This window comes from Equus przewalskii, chromosome 7 (assembly GCF_037783145.1).
Source record: "Equus przewalskii isolate Varuska chromosome 7, EquPr2, whole genome shotgun sequence".
In the NCBI taxonomy this organism is placed as follows: domain Eukaryota; kingdom Metazoa; phylum Chordata; class Mammalia; order Perissodactyla; family Equidae; genus Equus; species Equus przewalskii.
Window position 1 is genome coordinate 7222086 of NC_091837.1, and position 22819 is coordinate 7244904.

Below are 22819 nucleotides of genomic sequence, written 5' to 3' on the forward strand. Positions count from 1 at the left end.
GATACAGGGAGACTGTTGCCCGTCGGTGGTGGGCATGAGAAATACAAAGCCACAGGGGCAGGCCAGAGTTGGCCAAGACCAGCCCAAATGTGGGCACGTTAAGGGGTATGTGTACTGGGGGACTGTGTAAGCAGAGCCAGCTGGCAGAGGGGAGGCTGAGGGTGGAGTGGATGGAGCGCCAGTCAGATGGACAGAGGCTGAGCGGCCTGGAGCAAGGGACCCAGGCGGGCCTGGCAGCTCTGCCCGACTCACCTTCGCTGAAGCTCTTGGTGGGGTTGCTGGCCCGGCCAGGGGCGCTGCGGAAGGCCCGCTCGAGGCTGTTGTGCTGCTTGGCCAGCTGCTCGATGGTCTCCTCCAAGTGGATGCGCTGCTCTTGCTCATACTGCAGTGCACGCTGCCATTTTCGGCTGTGTGTCTCTGCTAGTTCCAGGAAGTCCCTGCAGGCCTAGGGAGCGAGGTGTGGCATGTGAGCATGGCACCCGGGACAGGGGCCTGTCTCCACACTCCACACCCTGCCTGCCACTTTCGGGGCAGTGAGGAAGGCCCTGGGGGGGGAGCTGTCTCTCCTACCCCCCACTTCCCTGGAGTCATCAGAAACACCTTTGCTGCCCCCTTTGGCTTCTGTGGGGACATGAGGACCCTGCTTTCTCACAGCCAGCCGAGGTACTAGCATCTGCCGTGGTCAGTGTCCCATAGTCAGGATGCCACTTGAGAGCACCAAACCTGGTGCTCTCATTGCTGGTGGACGCTGCCTCGCCAGCAGTTGCTGGGGCTGCTGAGTTTTCGTCACAACTGGGGCCCAACTCTGGGCTGCTGCATCCTCACTGTGGGCTGGACCTGAGGTTTGTCATGACCCCGTCCCTACTGGAACCCAAGGCACTTCTACCAGCTCAAGCCAGTCCCTGGCTTTGGCACAGAAGGAAGGAAAGCCACATCCTACTATATTGCCCGGCTCAGAGAGGTAAATGGTCTTGTCTGGCAGAGGAACTGGGACTAGAACTTTCCACCAAGCTACCTCAAAGTCTGTGTCACAAAACTCTGCTTTTAAGGTTCCCCCTTCAAACTTGTGGTCTACTATGACATCCAGATTCTTTTCAGCTTCCCAGGTCCATAGGTGGTTCCACCACACTCTTATGCAGCAGGGGTTGGTCATTCTGCCCCTGTCATCACAGTGGAGAGGAGGGCCCAGGCCTCAGCTGTCCCTGGAGGGCAGCAAGGTCCAAGCAGGGACCTCTGGATTTGCCCTTTCTGGACTCTTTTAATGCAGTAGGAAGGGACACGTTTCTCCAGCCCAACCTGCATCGTTGGTCTCTGACTGCCACTCCCCAACACTCCCTCCCCACACTTTGTCTGACCCCACGTGTTAGAGACCTGCTTTCCTGGAGGGAGAGGCACACGGCCCCTCACCTGTGACTCAGGGACAACGCAGCACTATGTCATGGGGAACCAGGGAGGTGATGTGGAGAATCCTGGGAAGGAGCACTCAAGAGGCACCGTCGGGGGCCACCCCCGATGTTCATGCCTTCGCCTGCCCGCTAACTCCTCAGCCCTCTCGCCTCCACTGCATCTCATGTGGACAAAGTAGCTTCTCTAGCAACTGTGCCTGTTGCTCTTCATCCCACCGAATCCCCCAAACTCGGCAGCTGCTCCAGAACGTTTGCTGGATGAGTGAACGCTCTGCCGGGGGGTCGGTGTACTGGGCCTCCTCAGGAGAGCAGGGCTGGACCAGCACCTTGCAGAGGGGGTGAGCTCCTCATGGCTCTGCGTCAGGGCACTCGCCTGGGCTCGGCTGGCTCTCGCACCCCACAAGGAGAGTCAAGCCTTGGGGGCCAGCCTGCCCTAGTGGAAAGGGCCCCCAGCCTGGGACTTGAGAGGGCAGGCTGGTCAGCTGGCCCCAGGCACGTCACTCCTTTAACAAGCCCTCCTCTGGACGCCTTCCTGCCATCATCTCATCTCACCCCCCAGCACCCATGCAAGGCCTCCCCCACCCCCATGCTGAAGATGTGGAAATGGAGGCCCAAGGAAACCAGCAAAGCACAGTGGAAAAGGGCACATTATCAGGAGTGGGATGGCCTGGGATCCTGCACAAGCCACTCTAGCTCTCTGAGCCCTGTCCTGTCTGTGAGACGAACAGTAATGTCCAACAGACCCTGCACTCAAGGCCCCGTCTCAGCTCACTCAGCAAAATCCTTGAGGTAGGAGGAGTGGGATCATCCCCATTTGACAGATGAGCAAACTGAGGCTCAGTTCCCAGCAGCTCCCCAACAAGGCTTTGGGGAGGAGGTGTGTTCACTCCATCTCAGGTTCGGGGACCTCCCACCCTCCACAAAAAGGTCTGGGTGCTGGTGCCTGCCTGGCCATACCTGAGCCACTGTAACTCACTTCTCCAGAAGGGGGGCAGAGATTTACACTGACAGGTGTCCTGGCACAGGCTGGGGTGGGAGAGAGACCTCCTCGGGGAAGAAAAGCAATCTCCTTAGGCACCTAACAGGCTCTGGGGAGGGGAGATGCTGCATCCAGGGCAGCTGTGGGTCTGGCCTATTTTGAATTTGCTAATTATGGATCTGTAAGGCTCACTTGCTGGTGTGGAGCTGTGGTCACTGACTGCTAAGCCATTTGGGGACCCCCCTAATGTCGACCTGAGACTGCTCCCTGGCTTGTGACCTGGAGCCAAGCCTTCACTGCCCTAGGTCCTACAGTGGCCTCCAGCCTTGTCCTCAGTCCCTGCCCTCCTTCACTACTGCAGGCCTCAGGGTAGGACCCCTGACAGCAGACACAGCAACCACCCATCCCAGGGCCAGAGTAGACGGCACCTCTTTGCTGGGTCTGCACGAAAGGGTGTAAGAAGTGGTAGCGGTGGGGGAGCAGAGTATCCCTCTGGGTGCCTCAGGAACATTCCAGACCCTCACAGGAGTCCTGTGAGATGAGTGGCAGAGACCCCCCACCCCATTCCATGGTAGGTGAGACTGAGGCTCTGAGGTCACATGGGAGGAAGCAGTAGACCCAGACTCAGACCCCAGAGCTGGGTCTATGCTGAGCTGCTGCTCCCGAGAGAGCTGGGTCCCATGTCATTCTTGCTTTCCTGTAGCCTTAAGCCTGGCCCCAGCATCCAGTCAAGTTAGTCTCGGTTCCTGCCACCTGTTGGCTGACTGAAGAAGGGGTCTTAACACGGGGAGGACACTGGTCGACTCTGCCACTGGCCGACTCTGCCACTGGCCCAGGCAGCTCACAGGCCCTGCTGAGCTGGGTGCACAGCACACATCAGAAACTCCCCAAAGAGCCCTGGCACTGGCAGAGGGGGAGCACCCTCATCTCCCTGGGCAGGCGCTGGGCACCAGGCACACTGCTTCAGGGAAGCTCCTTGCCAGGTCCTCTTGTGCCCCCAAGACTGAGGGCCAGGAAGAAGCGGGTGCCCAGGTCAACAAGGGGTAGGCGGAGTGGGAACCTGGGTCTATCCGGCTGCAGAGTCATGCTCCCTCACCACAGAGCCAGCCTATGTCCATCTGAGGCATGGTCCCCTTGCCTGCCTGATGGGGGTGAGGGTGCAGAGGCCTGGGCTGTGCCTCGCATGGGGCCTTATTACAGGCGAGACACATCATGGATGTTTCATGGTTTTCTGGGCTCTGCCTGGTCTGGGTGCCCTGCCGGGTGGCCTGACAGACTGGCCTGGCAGCTGCACAAGGCCTCTTGCCTCTGCCCTTGCCCTCCCCCGGCACTGTTCCATCGGATCTGCCGCCATCACTCCCTGCCAACCCTCTACAGCTCCTGTAATCATCTCGCTGTCAATGAGTTTTAACATAGATGGGTGCTTTGCTTTCCTATAACTCACGGTATTTAAAACAAGACTTGTGAAAGAGTCAGAAACAACAGTATAAAAGAGTAGCCAAAGGTCATGGTAAATAATTCCCACAAACTCATGTCAGAGGGCTCCATAAGGCCTCTGGACTTCCTAACAGCAAAAAGAAAAAAAGAAAGATGATTATAGTATGAAAATGAATTATGCTCCCTACCTCTTACCCTTGAAGTTCATGAGCTCTAAATACTTTAAGAATGGCCATTTTCTCTTCCAAGGGCAAATGGAATGTTTGTTGTATGTCCTGGGACAGTTGACTGCCTCTCAGAGTCTTGGCCCAAATCCTCTCCAGCCTCATCCCTCCCCACGCCCTCACGTGTGGCCCACCAGGCACCGTGTCTGCCTCCCCTTCTTCGGCTCAATCCCGAACACATCTGCTCATTCTGATGCCGGCTCACCTCCCTCACGACACAAACCCACCGTGGGTCAGGGCTGTCTGGAGCATTCTCACAAGCACTGAGGGAACCGTTTCAATAGTGTGAGGAGGAATGGAGGCTCAGGGAGGCCAAGGGACTTGCCCAAGGCCACTAGGCGGTATGTGTAGGGCCCATGGACCCCACCTGCAAGTCTCCCAGGGCATGGGATCAGCACCATCACTGCTTTTATTTTGTAAATCACTGTCTGGGTGTCCCTTGAGGGCAGAGGCAGTGTGGGGTCCCGTGGCCTTCCTGGAGTGGAGCTGGGCTCCTGGAGATGCTCACTAGCAAGGATGTCAGGGAATAACCCTGTCTGAGCAACAGGACCCAGCCCGGCCTCAGCCATGCCTGCCTCCCAGCACTCGGGCCTGCAGCTGAAGACAGTGCTCACACAGCCAGGGCAGCTGGGTGATAACCGGGCTGTGTGTGACCTCTACTTTGCTGCCACTGCAGGATAGGCTAGTACGGAGCGGCAAGGGGATAGGAAGTCAAATCCCCGGGACAGCTGGGGCTTCGTTTGGGCCACATGTAGCTGGGCTGGGTACACAAAGATCAGGCCACTCTGTCTTCTGCCTGAAGAGGAGGGCAGGGTGGAGGTTGCTGTCCCCCAACATCGAGGGGCCCATGTAGCTGGACCAGGGCCTTTGCCACTGCCACTGGGAGGGTCATCTGCAGCAGATGAGCTGCCCCGGTCACCCTGTGGGCTGTTGTGAGCCCGTCTGCCCCCTCCATCCCCATGTGCCTACCTGGTGTCCATCCCCAACTCCAGGTGTTTCCTCTGATGCTGGCCTTCTCCAGGCTTCATCCTGGCCATGCCACAGAGAGGCAGGCACTGGCCCCCCTGAAATGCTGAGCTGGGCTGTGAACTGTGTGCTCACTAAGCTGGATTAGGCCTGGGGCCCAGCGGAGGGGCCGGCTGGGGGCAGCTCCCCAGGGGCCCAGGGAGGGCCTGGCTGACCAAGGCCCTGAACACAGTCACACTTCCTCTGAGGCTCTGTCACAAGCCTCAGAGAGCTCGTGCCCAGCCCTAAGCAGGAGCAGCGCCCCTTGGGCCTCCCTCAAGCCCCCTACCCACACTATACTTGCTCCTAAATCACACAAGGGGCGGGAATGGGTGGAACAAGGAGCCCAGCATCTGGGCCCCTCACAGGCTCTTCCTTGCTGCCCACCCTGAGGCAGGCCCATAGCCTCCTGGGCTTTGGCATCCTCACAAGATGAACAGAGGGCTGAACCCCAGGACTCCTGCAGAGTCCCTAGTTCTGTCGCCTGTTGGAGTGATGGTCCTCAGGATGGGAACAGGGTTCCAGTCTCCCAGCCCTACCCCTTGCCCCCCAACCAGTGCTTTCAAGAGGGCCCCTGAGATGAAGAGGTGCAGGGTCCTGCGGGCAGTGCAGTTCTATCTCTGTGGGAGGGTGGGGAGCCTGTTAAGCCACCCCAAAACAGAGTGAGAACCAAAATGCCCAGGATGGAAAAGGTGGCCCCTCGCACTGGGGCTGGCCCTGCTCAGCAACAGGCTGGGGAGTCGGCAGGCCATGCCTGCCCACCGGGGACTCTCCCTTCCCAGAGGCTGGTGAAGGGGGCTGTGAGGGATGCCCACCCAGGGGAAACTGTGCTGAGGCCAAGCTGTGTGAGCTCCAAGGGGAACTGCTGCTGTCACCCTAACAGATGTCCCATGGGACAGACGCAGAATGTTTCAGAGCTGGAAATCTTTGCCCAGCTAACCAGGAGGGAGGAGGACAAACTCTAATCGCTTTTGCTGTTCCTAATCCTAATCCTGACAATGACCTTGCCGGTCCCCAAACATGGGTGGGTGAGCAGGGAGGGCATGGGGTCAGCCGGCCTGGGTCCCATGCCTGTCCTGTGTGTGGTCTGGGGAGCCTCTCAAGCTCTCAGGAGGGTCTGCAGAGCCAGGACCCCACTCGGGCCTGGCCTTCAGTGGCTGCTTGGAAACCTTCCCTCGTGTGGCACTCAGCCTGGGCTGCCTGGCACTGCAGAGCCAGCCCTTCCCAAACACTGAGGGGCTGGTCACGGCTTCTCCTTCATGTGACTCACATACTGCTTTGGGGAGACAGCTTTTCACTTCAATTCAAACTTTAAAATAGCCCTCTCCACATTCAAAATAGTTTACCCCTTGTGCATAGGAACCGGCACCATCTGGCCACCAGTTTGTCAACTGATTTTAGATAGTTGTGGAATCTATTTTTGTTCATCTCCCCAGGCCCCAAATGAGCAAGCTGTCAGGAGCAGAACAGTGGTCAGTTGGACAGGAACCTGCCCACAGGCCCCGGAAGGATGAGGGCGGGAAGCTCCAGGGCCCCTCACCACTGCTTCGCTCGGCACAAGGAGCCACACGTGATCTCCACAGGGGCTCAGAGAAGCCTCAGAGCGCTTCCAGAAGTCAACAGCTCCTTCTGCTCTGGGTCTTGATTTCTATGATGCCCCAAATCTGAGGCCTTGGCCAAGAACACTGTATCCGCATACCCACCCCACCTACCCCTATCTGGCCCTACTTGCCCCCAATCTGTCCCTACCTGTCCCCATGTGCCCCACCTGCCCCCACCTGTCCTCACCTGCCTGTACCTGCCCTCTCCCTGTGTCCCTCTCTGCTCCCCCACCATGCCTCCTCCCCCATCGTGTTCTGCTCTTGCAGCCCCCTTCACCTGGAGTTGGAGCCAACTCCCTCCCTCTCTGGCTGGGCACCCCTCCTCCACAGCTTTCCTGTGTCCTTGCCATGAGGATCTGCACCCCATCTCCCTCAAACAGCTCTACTGCAGGCACCAAAGTGTGTCCCTCGTGGGCCACCACCTTCCTTGGTAAACTCAGGGACCCAGAGTGCAGTGTCTGTTCCATCGGCCCTTTGAGGTGGGCCTGGTGGGCAACCACCCTCTGATGGCCAGGCCCTCTCCCGCTTTCTAACCCCACTGGGCACCTCGATTGTCTCTGGTCTCCTGTAGGGCTTACTTGCTGCCCAGCTCTGCTCACCCCATGGCTACACAAAACCTGTTCCTGGCGAAGGCCCTCCTGCATCCTGCCCGAACCCGTGGGGCTCACCTGTGGGCCCATGTCCAGCATGTGAGAACTGAGGGGGGTCAGACAGAAAGGGCGCCCCATCCTTCCAGTGGTTCAGCCCACACCCTGCAGTCCTTCCTGAGGGCCCCGCTCCCTCACCCCACAGCAGCTCTGCTGGCTTTACCCTCAACACTCAGCCACAGCACTGCTTCTCGCCAGCCAGCTCCTCTCCTCCAGTCCCAGCCACCATCCCTTCTTAGGTGACAACAGGGCCCTCCTAAAGGGGCTCCAAGCGCCTGGCCCTGCCTCACCCACAGCCCCTTCTCTAAGCAGCTGCAGGCTCTTGCTGAAATGCGGTTTGGACCATTTTCCGTGGCTGCGCGAGCCTCATTCAGAGTGGAAGGCGAAGTGCTCTCAGTGACAATACTCAAGGACCCCTGTGACCAGGCTCCTGACTCCCCCACGGCCCTGGCCTCCCGCTGCTCTTCTCCCCACCTCCCTGCAGGTACCTCGTCCCCTCCTTGCTCCAGCTGGTCTGTGCCCGTGACCTCTTGCCCCACCCAGCAGCCTGCTCCGTTTCCTCTGAAGGTCTTTTCCCTCTGACATGCCCTATCATCTATGTGGTTACGCGTTCCCAGGAAGATGCAGGTTCCACGAGGTGCGCTTTATTTGCTGTTTGCCCAGGGCCTTGCTGGATCACGGAGGGATCATGGAGGGCCTCCTGTGCCTCAGTGTCCAGTGGCAGCTGCACACCACTCTGCTGCAAAGTGCGCAGTGGGTGTGAGCCGGGCTGACCTGAATTCATAGCTCCTAAGAGCCCTGGGGGTCATGGGGTTGAGGGGCTGAGTCCTAGGCACTGGGACAAGTCACCAACTCTGAGGAGCCTCTCACAGCTCAGGTGTAGGAGCCATGTCTGAGCAGTCTGCCTTGCTTGGGCCCCACCTACAGGGGTCTGGAGGAGCAGCCGGCAAGGAACAAGCCCATAGGCTACCAACCCACCGAAGGGCTCAGCACTGCAGCGGGAGATGACCACCAGCACCTGCCACACAGCCCTCAGCGCCTTCTAATTGGGACTGTGGCTGCCTCTCCCCCTGCCAGAGCTGAGGGGAGGAGATGTGAGGGGGTGGCATAAGGAGGTCCCAAGGGCTCAGTGGGCAGAGAGGTGGGCCTATGTGAAAGTCACAGAAGCAACACTTCCCCAGCCTGGCTCTGCCACCCTGGCCCACAGACAGAACCTGCTTCCACAGGCCAGGGAGGGAGCCCTGGCAGCAGGGGGTGTGCACCCACATCACCCCATGGTAAGCTTGCCCCCAGAATGACCATGGAAATACTGTGGGGTTCTTCTGCCAAGGACAGGGGCCGTGAGGCCAGAACACGAGGCCCAAGGGCAACTCATGGGGAGCCCAGGTCTGGCCTGGTGACAGGTGATGCACCCCTAGTCTTCCACACATATCCCCTGGCAAGCAGTGGGGATGGCCCAGGGACCACTGGCTATGACCCCAAGTGCTCATACAACAGCCGGGCCTGCAACCCTTGGGCAAAATGATCACCCTGGGCCTCAAGGTGGCACCCAAAAAATACAAATGATGATCACGACAGGGAAGCTGTAACGACACCAACCTTGTGTGGCTATTGTGAGGAGCAAACAAAGTAATGGGAAGAAACTGGGATGGGCTGCTGTTGTCGCACCACCATCATCACAGAGGCCTGTCCTTCAAACCAGGGCACTTCACTTTGCTACAAAAATAAATTTATTGGAAAAGGGAATAAAACTGGAGTTTATTCTTTTCACTTTACGGGAACTAATACCCAAAATACTAGCTGGTAATACGTATTAATTCAATCATTCTCCACCTTAACCACACGGCCGATCCAATGCTACAACTCCAGGCACATCCTGCTCCCAGGAAGGACACTGACGAGGAAGGATTGAGCTTGCGGTCCCCACACCCAGGCCTGGAAGAGCACCTGCGCACTGGCACTCTGTGGTTCGAGGCTCAGTCTAACAAACCAAGACACCTATGGTGCTGTGAGGCTCCTCCGAAGCGGCAGCCTACTTCATAGTCACCCAAATGGTAATCTGAAAAGGGAACTGCTGGGCTGCCTTTGATCAGACTCACGAGATCACCTGCTAGGGAATTTTGCCAGACATGAAGCGATTCATTCATTCGCTCCTGCGTTACTTCACAAGCTACTCTCTCTCTCACTAGTTTGTTAAGGCTCCTGGATGCCGGGCCCTGTGCCAGGCAGGGAAGCTCCAGGGCTTCCAGGATTGCGAGGGAGACTGTGTCCCGTCCTAGCAGGGTGCCCAGCCCAGCAGGGAGGACGGTCAAGATGCTGCAGTAGAAAAATCTATGAGACACTGTGGACCCATAGACCGGGCGGTGGGTCAGCGGAGCCGGGGTGGGGATGCGGGGCGAGGGTGGGCAGGAGAGAGTTTCCTGACCCTCTGGCCCCTGCTCAAGGGAGGGGTGGGTTTATTTTTCTCCTGTGAGGCAGCAGGCTGCAGCGAGAACCTTGAAGAGCTGGGCACACCCTTAGCAGCGGTTTTCCCCACTGTAAGCCTGCTGAGTGGGCGGGGGAGGTCACGTGTGCAGAACGCCGGGCACACAGAGCCACCATGGAAAGTTAACTCCCTTTCCTGACCCGGCTCTCCTCCGGTCAGAGGCCTGCTCCAGCCCCTCCCAGTCCTTTCCTCAGGAGCTGGGGCAGGGGTGAGGGGGAGAGGGGCTGCCATCTGGGAGGGAAGATGGCATGCAGGGCTAAGCCACCTGGGTAGACTGTGAGAAGGGGCCCTGGGAGCAGCTGCGGGCTTGCGGGATCAGGGTGGGGGGCTTCCTGGAGGAGGTGAGTCCATCTGAGATGTGACAGGTGGGAATGGGGCTGAGAGACTGTGGTCTCTTCAGATCTGGTGAGTGACCCAGGCTGGCGGGGGATGGGGATGGGAGGTGGAGCAGAAAGGGGGAGGTGAGGGGGAAAAGGGGAGGTGGGGTACAGGTGGGTGACAAGACGGGGGAGGGACTGCTGGGCCCCCGGGGACGCTCAGGAGTCATGTGACTCACACGTCCTGTTTCTCCCTCCTAAGGAGGGAAGGAGATGTGTCTGCTCTCCTTTCCAGAGCAGGAGGTGGGGCCACCACCCACACAGTCAATCAGCTTCACCCAACAACCAGGTCCTGCCCATGGGGCCACCATGACTGGAGGCCAAGGAACTGTCTCCAGAGGCCCAGGAAAGGTAACAAGGTGGGTGGATTTAGAGGTGAAGCAGTGTGGGTCCCTGTCCCCGTGCGCCACTTACGGGGAACTGCATGTGTAAAGAGCTCAGCACCCCCTGTACGCAGCAACGGCCCGGCAGTGGTCACTGTTAATATTTTCCTTCCCTGCCTGGGAGAAAACTTCCTGACCCTTCCAGGCCCCGCTCTGTGGCTACTACCTCTGCCCTCTCCAGGCCCCACCCTGGCTCCCAGGACACACAACTGGCACCTGAGGAGCGCTCTCCTGTGGGCTGTGGTTAGCCGGGGCCGAGCCCACCTCCCTGGCTGACTGTGAACCTCCCCAGCTCTTCCCCAGCCCCTCCACAAGCCTGGCCTTCAAAAGCGGGCATGTGAGCTGCTGCGCCTGTGCAGGTACTCCTGGAGAGGGCTGCACTGCTGACCCCACGTGTGATGCAGCCTCACTATGTGAGTCCTCTGGACTGTGAGCTCCACGGGCAGGGCCCAGTGCCCCCCTGGCACAAACCCAGGCAGGCTCAGTAGGAAGCTGCTGAGGTCTGCGTTCCCAATTCCCATCAGGCAGGACTTCCCTAACTGCAAGAGCCACGGAGCCATGGCTTCAGTGCACGACGAGGGGGAGGGTGGCCCTGAGTTCACTATGGTGCTGTCCTGACCTGCTCAGATGCTGCCCCCAGAGAGGCCCCTCCAAGGCGCCACCCTCCAAATCCTGGCAACAAAAACTGCAAGAGGAGGGAGGGGGGCTCAGTGTGGTGGTCTCGTGGAAAACGCAATTACAACTTAATTTCACGAAGCACTGTTCTATTTCTTGGTGACCAGGCTGGGTCATTTCTCTGCAAGGCCAGGTGACCAGGTGCGTAGCGACAGCAATGAGCAGCTCTGCAGGCTGAGCCTGGGCTTTCTCACTGACCCTGTTCAGGGGACGAAACAGGCCCGGAAGGGCTTTGTAAACGGTAACACAGCAGGCAAACCTGACATGTGGGCTACTGAGAACTTTTTTCCCCAAGAGATGAGACCCACTTTGGTTGAAACATCACATATTAGGCACTCCCACTGGGCTAATGTTGGGGGCACATCTGAGTTAAGACCTGATCCTGACCTCAGGGGGTGCAAAGCCTGGTGAGAGAATGGATGTTGAAATAACAGGTGAAACACCACATGGTGGTTCCCTAGGTCCTGGGGGGTTCTAGCCTGGAGGAATGGCTTCCTGACTGGGAGCTCGGAAACCCATGGTGATGTCCATGTGCATCTCTGAAGGATGAAAAGGTATCTAAAGGTATGGGGAAAGAAAGGGTGTTCTAGAAGGTACAGCACAGGCAAAGGCACAAAGGGGCTGAAAGACCGGCACTGTTCAGTATTCCTGATCCGGAAACGTCCTCTGAGCAACTTGTTCCCTCAAATGCCTACAGAGGGGGCCATCCTCGACTCAGGGCTCGCTGTACCATGCCCGGGGAGCAGTGGCACAGGAGCGGGCCTGCGTCACCACCCACGGATCCTGGGATCTTGGGAATTGTCCAGAGAGGCCCCCTCCCTACCCTGCTGGGGCTCGGGACCTAAAGTCTTATGACATCAATGCCCTTTCCCAAATTTGAAGGAGGTTTTAAGACTGCCCCTCTGACTTTTCTCCTGAAGGCTGAACCACCCCAGATTCTTGGCCATCTTGGAGAAAAGTGAAGATGAAGCAGCTGATCCCTCCTCGAGTGGGAAGGGGACTGCTTGCCCAGGGCCCTCTGAAGGATGTGTCTCCCTGCAGCCTTGGTCTGGCCAGCCGTCCCTCATTTTCTGCTCCACTTCCGTGACCCAGGCTCAATCAGAGCCCATGAGGTGAAAACCCCACAGTCGTTCACCATTTACAGGAGGGGCCTGCCCTAGCCGAGAGCGGCAGTGGGAATAGAGGTTCTCCAAACTCAGCATGGGCGCTGCTGGAAGCTTCCCCACGAAGGGCTCACGTCAGCCAGGGCAGGGGGCAGGGAGGGAGGCGGTGGAGTTGCAGTGGGATTCCAACAGCTTCCTCCCCATACAGCGAGACCTGGAACGATCTGGGGGATCATGACTTGCGCCTTCTGGCAACAGCAGGGGTTGGAGGGGCTTCCACCATCCTGAGTGCCCTGCTTCCCAGGAAGGGCTCTGATGGGGCTGCAGCCTAAAGGGAAAAGGCATACCATGGACTCTGGTCCCTGAGATTGGGGGTTCACCCCAGGCGGATGCAAGGCCACCCACTCCATGTGCTAACTTCAGACAGGTAGGGGGCCTCTGCAGCGCTCTGGGGTCTCACCCTTACCATCTCCGAGAGCATGGGGGCCATCACTCCCCAAGCAGGCTGCACAGACCTGGGCTTGCATCCCAGCTTGGCCACTTACCAGATGGGTGACCCTGGGCAGCTCAGGTGACTTTTCTGAGCCTCAGATTCCACTTTGCGCTAATAATACCTAATGGTACTAATGATGGTGTAGGGAGGGGAAAGTGGTCCTGGGTGTGAATCTGCTCCCCTTGGAGCTTGGGATTGGGAGCCACATCGTTGCCTTAGTTACAGATCCCTGGTCCAACTCCCTCCAAGGCCAGGCTAGAGGTGGGGATGCTTCACCTAGGTGGCCCCTCTGCACACACTGGGGACATCTGAACCCTCCCAGAACTGACCCAGTTCCTGCCAGAGGAGAGGCCCTCATGACAGGTTCACAATAGCAGGTGGGCAGAGCCCTGCCCAGCGTCCAGCTCTCCTGTCACTGGGGTCTGACTCTCCTGGTGCCAGCGGAACTGCAAACAGGCTTTGTAATCAACCCCAGGGGGCTGTGCTTCCCACCAAACAATTCATTATATACTTAGATGACAAGCTGTTTTTATGGCTTCGTAAACACAGATGAGCCTCTGATGTCTGACAAAAGACTTTGCTAGAGATGCCAGCTGAGAGGTTCATTTTCTGGGAAAAGCCAAAACTGCTTCCTTGAGACAAAGCAGCTTCCGTTTCGCGGGCAGGGAGGCAGTGCCAGGGAGGCCAGGGGTGGTGGTGGCTTCTGGGATGGATGAGGAAACACAAATACATCATTATGTCACTAAATGCTTAATATCTGTGCCTGTCACCAGAAGAAGTGCAGGGGCCCAGATCCCTAGAATCTGGGGTCTGTAAGGAGGCCAGCGCGCCAAGAGGGTGGAGGCAGGAAAATGAGAGGGATGATGGGGCCAACTCACAGGGCAGCCGCAGAGCTGCGGGGCAGCAGCCTCTCAGCGCACGTACGTCAACTGCACCCCTGCGTGCTGTGGACAAAGGTGGCACACCTGCAGTGCTCAGGGAGCCTCACACCTGCAGGCCATGATTCCCAGCAGTCTGGGAAGAGGGTGCACCTCGTCAGCCTCAAGCACCAGGGAGGGGATTCCTAAGGCTTCTTCCTGCACCCAGGGTGGTTCCAGGCCCAAGCCTGTCTGTGGCAGGGGTAGGGGGTGGGGGTGGTTCACCTGTTCCCATTTGTGCTGCCCACAAGACCAGTAAGGAAGGCTTGGGGCAAGTCTTGGATTCCCAGCATTTCACCCGGGGATCTTGGCCTGCGGTAGGGCTCCAGCTTCCACCTTCCCCCTTCCCACCCTGCCCTCGGGTTTTCTGGTGGTGGGCTGAGAGCCTGGTCCTGACTCCTGCTCCTGCTCTAATCTAACCCCTTTGCTTTGGAGGCTGGGTCCCCTAGGTGGTACTACCCACTGTCTCCAGACAGCTTGATCGCCTGCCTGAACCGCATTCTATGGATCTGGGCCCCTCCCCTGCAGCGGCGTCCATTTCCCCATACCTCCCCTCTTGGGCCCCCTCGTTCCCAGCATGCCACCCCGGCCTGGATGTGTCTCTTGGGAGGAAGCTGTCACAGTCAGACCTGTGCCTGCAGGGTGGAGGCCTGGAGGAGCACACAAATCTCTGGGGAACACTCACCAGGCAGAAAGAAGGGCCCAGAAGCACTGTTAAGCATTATATTCTCTGCCACCATGGAGAGACCCTCCCAGCACCCGGTCACAGCAATGTGGCTTTGAGAACCCCGGGGAGCAGCGACTCCTGTGGCTGTGCCTCTCAGTTTACAGCCTCCACTTACCCATTTGGCTACTGTCAGGTTGGTAGGACCCATGGCAGGTTCAGCTTTAAAGCTCTTTTGGCTAAGGGAACCCCCAATGCCAGCCCCCCACCACACCTACATGGTTCCCCGATCCTGGGTCCTGATCCTGCTGCATCTGTCCAGTGGACTCGGGGAAAGAGCAGTGGCAGGTGTCGTGGGCCAATGTGGGAGCCGTGTCCCCACTCTGTGGGCAGAGTCAGCTGCTCAACTTGGGGCCCTGGCCTTCTTTACCCAGGCCTGAACCACCTGCAAACCTCAACCAGATTCCATACCCAACTCCAGTTTCCACCAGACGATTAAAAAGAACGTTCTCACCCACTGACAACCAAGTGGATGAGATGACACAGAGGATCAAGAGGGAGCTGGAGGGTGCAGGAGGGAGCTGGCTTTGGGAAACAATGTGAAGCCACTGGAAACGGAGGCTTGGTCTGTCAGCACCCCAGCCGCCCGCTCAGGGACTGAGTGACAAGGAGCCATGTCTCTTTCAGGGAGCCCTGTGCCAGGACAGTGATGCTGGTGGGCACTTACGTTGATCATAGCATTCGACGTGATGCGGAAGAGGGTGGCCCGCTCGTTCACAGCCTTCAGCTTCTCACTGCTCTCGTATGGGATTTTGAGGCCTTCCAGCTCGCTCAAGGAGCGCTGGAGCGCCGCACCATGCTTGGCGATGAGGTCATTGCACGTGCCGAGGTCGTCCAACTTCAAGGAGAGGTCCTTGATGGTGCAGTGTAGCTCGCTCTTGTCAGTTGGGGAGGTAGTCTCGTCGTCGTCCCCAGAGTCATCTGTGGAGGGAAACAGAGTTGCCATGGTTCTTACTGACCAACTTGGCACTGAGAGGCCCACACGGCCTGGGCCCAGGAGGGAAAAGCAGGTAGAACCACTCGAGAAACGAGAGTGCCCTAGAAGGTGCCAGCTCCTGCTCCCAGTCAGCCTGAGGTGTCCACCAGCTTTCCTGGAGTGGGCACAGGCCCTCCTGAGTCAGTGGGAGGGCATGGGAGGGGGACCAGCTTGAATGACAGGGTCTAGTGATGCTTCGGAGGGGGAAGGCCTGCAGGCACCCAGCCAGGTGCAGGGTGCCAGCTCCCTGACGCTGTGACGTGCAGGCAAGGGCTGTGCTGGGTGGAGAGGGGAGAATGCTGTGTGGGAGCAGCTCCCCTCCCAGACCACAGAGCATAAAGCCCAGGCGCCTTTCTTCACACTGCAGGCCCAGCACAAGCTGACCCGCACCTTCCCTGCCAGCTTTACTTTACTCTCCACCCACCCCCCAGCCACACCAAACTGCCCCCTGTTCCCTGTAAACACTTAAGCACTTGTGCTTGGGGCCTTTCCCACTAGGTCCCCACCACCTGGAACCTCCTCGTACCTCCCCCGCCTCCTCAGAGGTCTCACCCCTATGCCACCAATGACATCCCATCTTCAAAGCCTGCTTGAAGACCCCCTTAGGCCAAAGTCGCAGCTCCCGGATCCCTGCTTCTGCTCCAGCCCATCCTCCTGCAGGTCATCACCCATCTCCCCTGCAGGAGTAAGGCCACTCCCATTTATCGAATGCCTTCTGTGTGTACATGCTGGCTGTGGCCTCTTAATGGCCTTGTCAGGGTAGGGACTGTACCATCCCAGGGGACAGATGAGGTAACTGAGGCTGAGAGAGGTGAAGTCATGCCCGGAGCACCCAGCTAGTCTGTCTCCAGAGTCACCATCTTCATGCCATGCTTCTGGGGCGTCTGTGAGCTGGCCCAGGTGGGCGCTCACTCTCCTGCCTCTCCCACTCTCTCTCGCCTCTTGTGCAGCGGCCCAGGTGCTCTTGGCTCATCCCTTCCTAGGAGTCTGGGGCACCTTGGAACCTGGCCTGCTGCCAGCCCAGCCTATATCCAAGGGTGTGGAGGGCTGTGGGGGCTTCTGGGGGATGCACTGCAGCAGGTAGGGTGGGTGGCACCCACTCAGTTCCAAGGCCATGAACGACCAGTGACAGCCACACTCTCACGTAGTCCTCCCACCTCCACCAGTCCTCAAGAAGGAGGGAGTGGGTGTCATTCAGAAGCTGACATGTGGTCCAGCCTCCCACATTCCCACAGTGTCTTGGGCTCTTCAGACACATGCTGAGCACAGCAGTATGAACCCCCTTCTCAAGCCTGGGTGGAAGCAGATGAACAATGAAGGGGACTCTGCCTCCAAAATGGTGAACTCTGGCCATGTTGAGTCTTCAAGTCTCAGTTTGAGATCAGGGGTCCTTGTGAGGAGCAAACCCACATTGAAAAGACAGATGAAACTAAATATTAGAGACACAGATAAAACTACTTAATGTGACATTCCTCAAATCAGAAAAAAACAAATGGCATTAAATTAGCTTTTGATTTCTCAAGGATAAACCAGCAGATACCCATCAAGAGTGATGAAAATGATTCCCTGGCTCACTTCTCCCTCTGACAAGGAACTCTACTGGTTGGGAACTTACTCCAAAGGAAGGACAACACTTGTACGTACAAAGTTGTTAGGCCTATGCTTCTCAAGCTTATGGCCTTAGGGGTTCTCGAGCTTTTATGACCCCACATGTCCCCTGTTCCACTTCCACTAGGAATAAAACTCAGTGACAGTGAGCATCTCAGAGAAACACAGTAACAATCCACATAGCAACGACACAGCAGACACTAACCTATCCAGAGAGGTAAAATCCTACAGAAGTTTTGCAACTATATTAATGTAAGAACAGCAGCAACGGAAATCTAGGGCCAAATCAAAGCCACACTCCCAGGCACAAAGGAGCCCTCGCCTGCCTCAAAGCCCACATGAAGGCCAGGACTTGGTGCTCTGAGCAGCTCTCGGGAAGGGGCTTGCCAGGCTGCCTGGGTGGTATAAAAAGTGAGGTGGGCGGAGAGAACAGGCTTGAACGCCCGAGTTCCTGGTTCACACTGAGCTCTGCTGCTTTGTGTGGCCATTTCTTTCTCTCCTTTCTCTCCAAGGAGCAGCCTTGTACCCTGCACAGTGATTTCTCTTTTTCACAGGGCTAATGGGAACATCTCATTTTGCCCTCTCCTTATAGGCCTACGTCACCTCACTCCCTCTCTCAGACTGTCAGCCTCATCAGGAAGAGGACAGAGCCAGAATATCTACACTGGGGGCTTGCAGACCCCATCACCCCAAGCCCTCATCTACGTAGGAGGGCTGAGGCTCAGGGCAGGAGGCGTCCGGACCAAGACCACCAGGTAGCTAAAGAACAGCAGTCAGGGTGGGAGCCCACATGCCTGCACTGCTGGTCTCCAAGGACACAGCTCACAAGGACAGTGACCCCATAGGAACCAAGCAGGAGGGACTGTGATGGAGGAAGGACTGGAGAGCTGGAGGGGGTAAGATGGAGGGCCTGGGGCAGGAGGCAGACGGCAGGGACTTCTGCCTTCCCATCCTCCTGCGTTGCCCAGCCCCTGCTTTTCAAAGGACCAGCCATTTCCCTGCTGTGCCTCCCAGCAAGACTGCCAGAGCCATCTATCTGAACTCCTACCACACTTCCCCAGGCCTTGCTCTGTCTGTCTGTGCACTGCTGATCCTGGCATGCTTCTAATGTTCAGATCAAACCTTCACAGAAAAGTGAATAAGCAGGAGCCCAGCGAGTTGCTCTGCCATTTGCAAACGCCTCTGAAACAAGGACACCAGGCATGGAGGGCAGAGCAGCCGACTCTGCTCTTCATCATCCCCAGAGACAACTCAGGGCCAACGCGGGCCTGCACCTTCTAATGAAAATGACTTCTTGGTAATGGCTGGGCAACTCAGGCCTGACGTTCTTCAGCTAGTGGCGCTCCCAAGACTCCCTGGCTAAAGTGACAAAAGCAAACAGCAGCTCCAGCTGTGGAGCAGAAACAGAACAATCCAGCCTTCAGGCCAGGCGCAGAGCTCGAGATAAGGTGCAGGCAGCTCTTGGGATGGCAGGACCACGTGGAGCAAATGACCGTGGAATAAGCACTCCAGCCTATTCTCAGACACCACCATTTCTAGAAAAGCACCGATTCCTAAAATACTTATCAATTTTCACCAGTTACATACAAGAATGAATTCTCCTTTTTGTTAGATTAAGTCCATACAACTCAGTTTACCAATGTGTTGCAAGGCAGCAGTCACGACCTCTCTGAGCGTCCTGGCCAGGCCAGCAGAGTGTGGCAGTGACTTCTCATCTGTGGCAAGCTTCCTAAGTGGATGAGTTTCCAACCCTTAGCGGCTGTATTGGGATGGCTAGTGTCCCCCCAAAATTCATGTCCTTCCTGGAGCTTTGGAATGTAACCTTATATGGAAGCACTGATGTGGATGTAATTAGTTAAGATGAGGTCACATTGCAATAGGGCGGATCCTGAATCCAATACGACTGACGTCCTTAAAAGAAGAGGAGAAAAGACAGAGACACATGTAATGAACGACAAACAGAGAGACTAGAGCGATACGTCTACAAGTCAAGGAATGCCGGCAAGACAAGAAGCTGAGAGAAAGGCCTGGAACAGATTCTCCCTAGGCCTTCTGAGAGCATGGCCCTGCCAAGACTTTGATTTCGGACTTCTAGCCTCCAGGACTGTGAGAGCACAAAATTCTGTGGCTTTAAGCCACCAGTTTGCAGCAATTGGTCATGGCAGCCCTAGGAAACTAACACTGGGGCTTAAAACGACACACGTTTATTATCTTACAATTGTGGAGGTCACAAGTCCTAAAACCAAGGTGTTGGCAGCGCTGCATTCCCTCTGGAGTCTCTAGGGAAGAATCTTTCTTTGCTTTTTCCAGCTAAAAGAAGCCCACATTCCTTAGCTTATGGCCCCTTTCTCCATCCTCAAAGCAAGCAGAGTAGCATCTTCCAATCTCTCTGACTCTGACCCTCCTGCCTCCCTCTTAAAAGGACGCTTGTGATTATATTGGGCTCACCCGGATAATCCAGGATAATCTCCCCATCTCAAGATCCTTGACTTAATCACATCTGCAAAGTCCCTTTGCTATATAAGGTCACATACTCACCAAGTTCTGGGACTTAGGATGTTGACATCTTTGGGGGCCCTTATTCAGCTACCACACAGAGTAGCTGTGGCTGAACTGGACAGTAGGCCGAGTTCTCACCTGTCAGGGATCATTATGTTGGACTTACTGCCCTGGGAGGTGGTCCCTGGATGCTCTCTGTTAGGCACAAACTCCTACCTGGGCACAGAGACCTCACAAGTCCCTCTGTCCTCCCCTCAAAGCCTGGCACGTAAGCCTTCCTGATGGCTCAGGGAGGAGCTGGGTTCTGTGCCAGGCAGTCACGTGGCCTTGGTTAAGAGCACTCGTTCATACACTGGGGATATTAATCTTTCTCTGGAAAAGGATGTTAAGCACCGAATGTGCAGCCAGTATAGAGCTGGGACTCACTGGCCCCCTTCCTATCCATGACTCCCTCATTGGCACAGATCACTCTTGCATGTAACTGGTCTTGAGTTTACTTCAAATCATAGAAGGTTTGAACCAGAGGGAGCCCTTGTGTGTTTGCTGTGCCCCTTGCCCCCGCCCCCAACTTGGGGCTCTCCTCGAACCCTTGAATAGCTGGTTCTGGCTGAGGAGCCCACTGGGCATCCACTCCAGGCCTGGGACCCTCTTTCATAGGGAAACTCCTGGGAAAGAGCAGGTTGCTGTGGAAACAGCCAATGCAGTGGAGCCAGGTGGGCTATTTTTAGAAGTGCAGCTTCTTTTTTTTCATCTTTGGAAGAAAACGGATCAAGTTTCTGGTGGAGAAACCCTGTCAGGGGGCAGCTTTTTTAAACCAAGGAAGCAAAAGCCTGCATAGACTGGTTTGGAAGTGGGGGGAGGTAACATGATGGGGACGTGGGAGTCAGAGGCCCTGCAGCCACCCCATGTTGCACCATCTCCTTCTGGTTTCTCTGGGAAACCTGGCCTTGCCCTCACCTGCCTACGAGCTCCTTGGGCTCAAAGCACAGGATGACCGGGGGCCCTCTCTCCTCACACAGTGGCTGGAGATGAGTGAGAAATGCCCTGGCTGAGGAGGGCCTCAGGACAGCAAGGACAAGGCCAGGGGCAAGCCCAGCACTCACCTCTCCCTCTGCACCCACACTTCGTGCTGGGCTGGACGAGTTTTGTGGGGAGGTGGTGCTGAGACAGGTCCTGACAGAGGGACAGGACTGCAGGGGAAGGGCACTGGCCTATGGGGGTGGAGGCACAAGCGCAGGGGCCCCAGCAGGGTCCTGAGCAGGAAGGGACACTCAGATGGCTCATCCACCTCTGGGGGACAAGAAGGCAGGGACCCCCCGCCCTGTCCTTGCCCAGGTGCAGTGCCAGCCAATGTCCCATGTCCTTTCTCCTTCTTGGCTCTTCTGTGGCTCACCCAGGGCCACAGGTGGACACTCCACGGCCTCAGTGCTTTCCTACTTCTGCACCACTCCCTGGATTTCTTTCCTCCTCTCCTCTATCTGGCAGATGGCTCCTCCCCCCGGACAAGGTACACATCACTTCAACTGAGCAGCTGCCCTGAGCCCTCGGGCTCCCTCCCTTTTGGCTCCTCAGCACTGGGCTCCTCCACCAGACTCCAGCCAAGTGGAGTAATCCAAATATGTAAAAAGAACATGGTGGCTTCTTGGATGACAAGGTTCAGAGCTTGCTCATCTCTGCATACCCAGCAGCAAATCGGGCACTAGGCCAGAAACCAGGCAGGGACCTGGGGGGAGACAAAGAGAGAAGTCTTGCCCCACTCCTTGGGAGTTGCGGGAGGAGGCAGCCACTTGAGGGGCCCCAAACAATCATCCATGGGATGGGCAGTGCAAGGCAGGCAAAGGCCAGCAGACAGCCAGGGAATGCCACTGGCTGGGAGTGGAGGTGGTAAGGGACACATGCTGTCTGAGTGCCTGTGTATTCTTGCTCGCCCCAGACTGGCCCCACTGGCCCCGTCCTGGCCCTGCTGCTGTGCCACAGATGAGAGGGCACAGGAAGGGTAGTGAAGGACACCCCCTTCCCAGCACCACGCAGGGGAGCCTGCATCAGTGCAGCATGGGCTCCACTGCACCCGGCCTGAGACTCGACTTTCCAGCAGCAGCTGATGGGCACTTACGTCACCAGGAGGACTGGTTGTGACCCAGTGGTGCTCCCTCCGGCCAGCAGAACGGTTATTGGGGACAGGCACTATTCCCTTCCCTCTCTGCCGAGTCTGATGGGGAGGGGATGAGGACGAGGCCGAGTCCCTGAGCCCTGGCAGCTTTCCAGCCAGTGGTTGTGGTCCCTGAGTGGCCATACAGGCGGCTTTCATCCCATCCTGAGTGCTAAGGACTTTGAGCAGGGAGTGCGTCCTATTTTTTTGCAGTCTGGCTGTGCGAAGAGATGCCCCACTGCAGGGCCTCTGAGGAGCACAGCAGGTGTTGGTTTCAAGTGAGAACGGCGGGGGTGCTACACTCTTGGCAGAAAAGAGCCATTTCCAATCAGCAATGTTAGTGCCTCAAAAATTCAATTACAGCAGGTTTGGTGACTTTTATTTAGATTTCACGAGGTTTGTTAAGCTGCCTGAATTTGATCACAGAATCCAATCAGCTGGATGCTGAGAAGAGACAGAAACAGGCCTTGAAGCAGGTCCTTAGGAGGTCAAGTGACTTCCGTGGGTCTGAGAACCAACAGCCTGGTAGCTTAGTGCCTGCCTACTCTGAGCTCCCATATGTTGTGTCATTTCCACGTAGGACCCACTATGCTGAGAGAATCACATCCAGAAGAGGAAAGGGTGGCATGGAGAGTTACAGATGGTACCCAAGACCCCAAGGCTCCTAAGTGGCAGAGCTGGGAGTGGTGGCATGGTTTTTACAGAGAACCTCATGGCACCTACCACCCCCAAGGCCCTGGAGACTGAGAGACTGCAGCAGCTCGCCCACACCTAGCCCTGAGATGACGCTTGTGCCTGCTGGTGCCCTCTGGCCTGGCCTGGAGTGGGAAGGCGGGGAGGTGAGCCCTGCCTGGGGGGTGGTGCTGGTCCTCTGGTCCCCTGCCCCAGAGGAAGACCTGCCAGTGCTCCGCCCCACTCAGGCAATGGGGAGAGGGAGGCTGAGAGGTTTTCCAGGAGCTCCCAAGAGAACAGGGAGCCCAAGACCATTGACAAGAGAAGGGGCTCAGACAGAAGCCCAGGGTGGGGCTGTTGGAGAGATGACTTCAGGCTGGGGTGGGGCCCCGAGAGGACTTTGGGAAGAGATGGTTGCCTTTGCAGATAGATGCACACTGCAGGAGGGTGACGCAGTGG

At 57.1% G+C, this 22819-nt stretch overlaps 1 protein-coding gene across 13 annotated transcripts in view; it reads right to left on the bottom strand.

Annotated features, from left to right (window-relative positions):
• The window catches only part of OSBP2 (oxysterol binding protein 2), a 181073-nt gene that overhangs the window by 17974 nt on the left and 140280 nt on the right, over positions 1-22819 (bottom strand). For all 13 annotated transcript variants that reach the window (XM_070628511.1, XM_070628510.1, XM_070628509.1 and 10 more), the window contains 2 exons: positions 15124-15377; positions 253-445 (listed from right to left, as the gene is read on the bottom strand). In XM_070628511.1, the coding sequence (XP_070484612.1) occupies positions 253-445; positions 15124-15377 (447 nt within the window). The remainder of the gene's footprint in view (positions 1-252; positions 446-15123; positions 15378-22819) is intronic.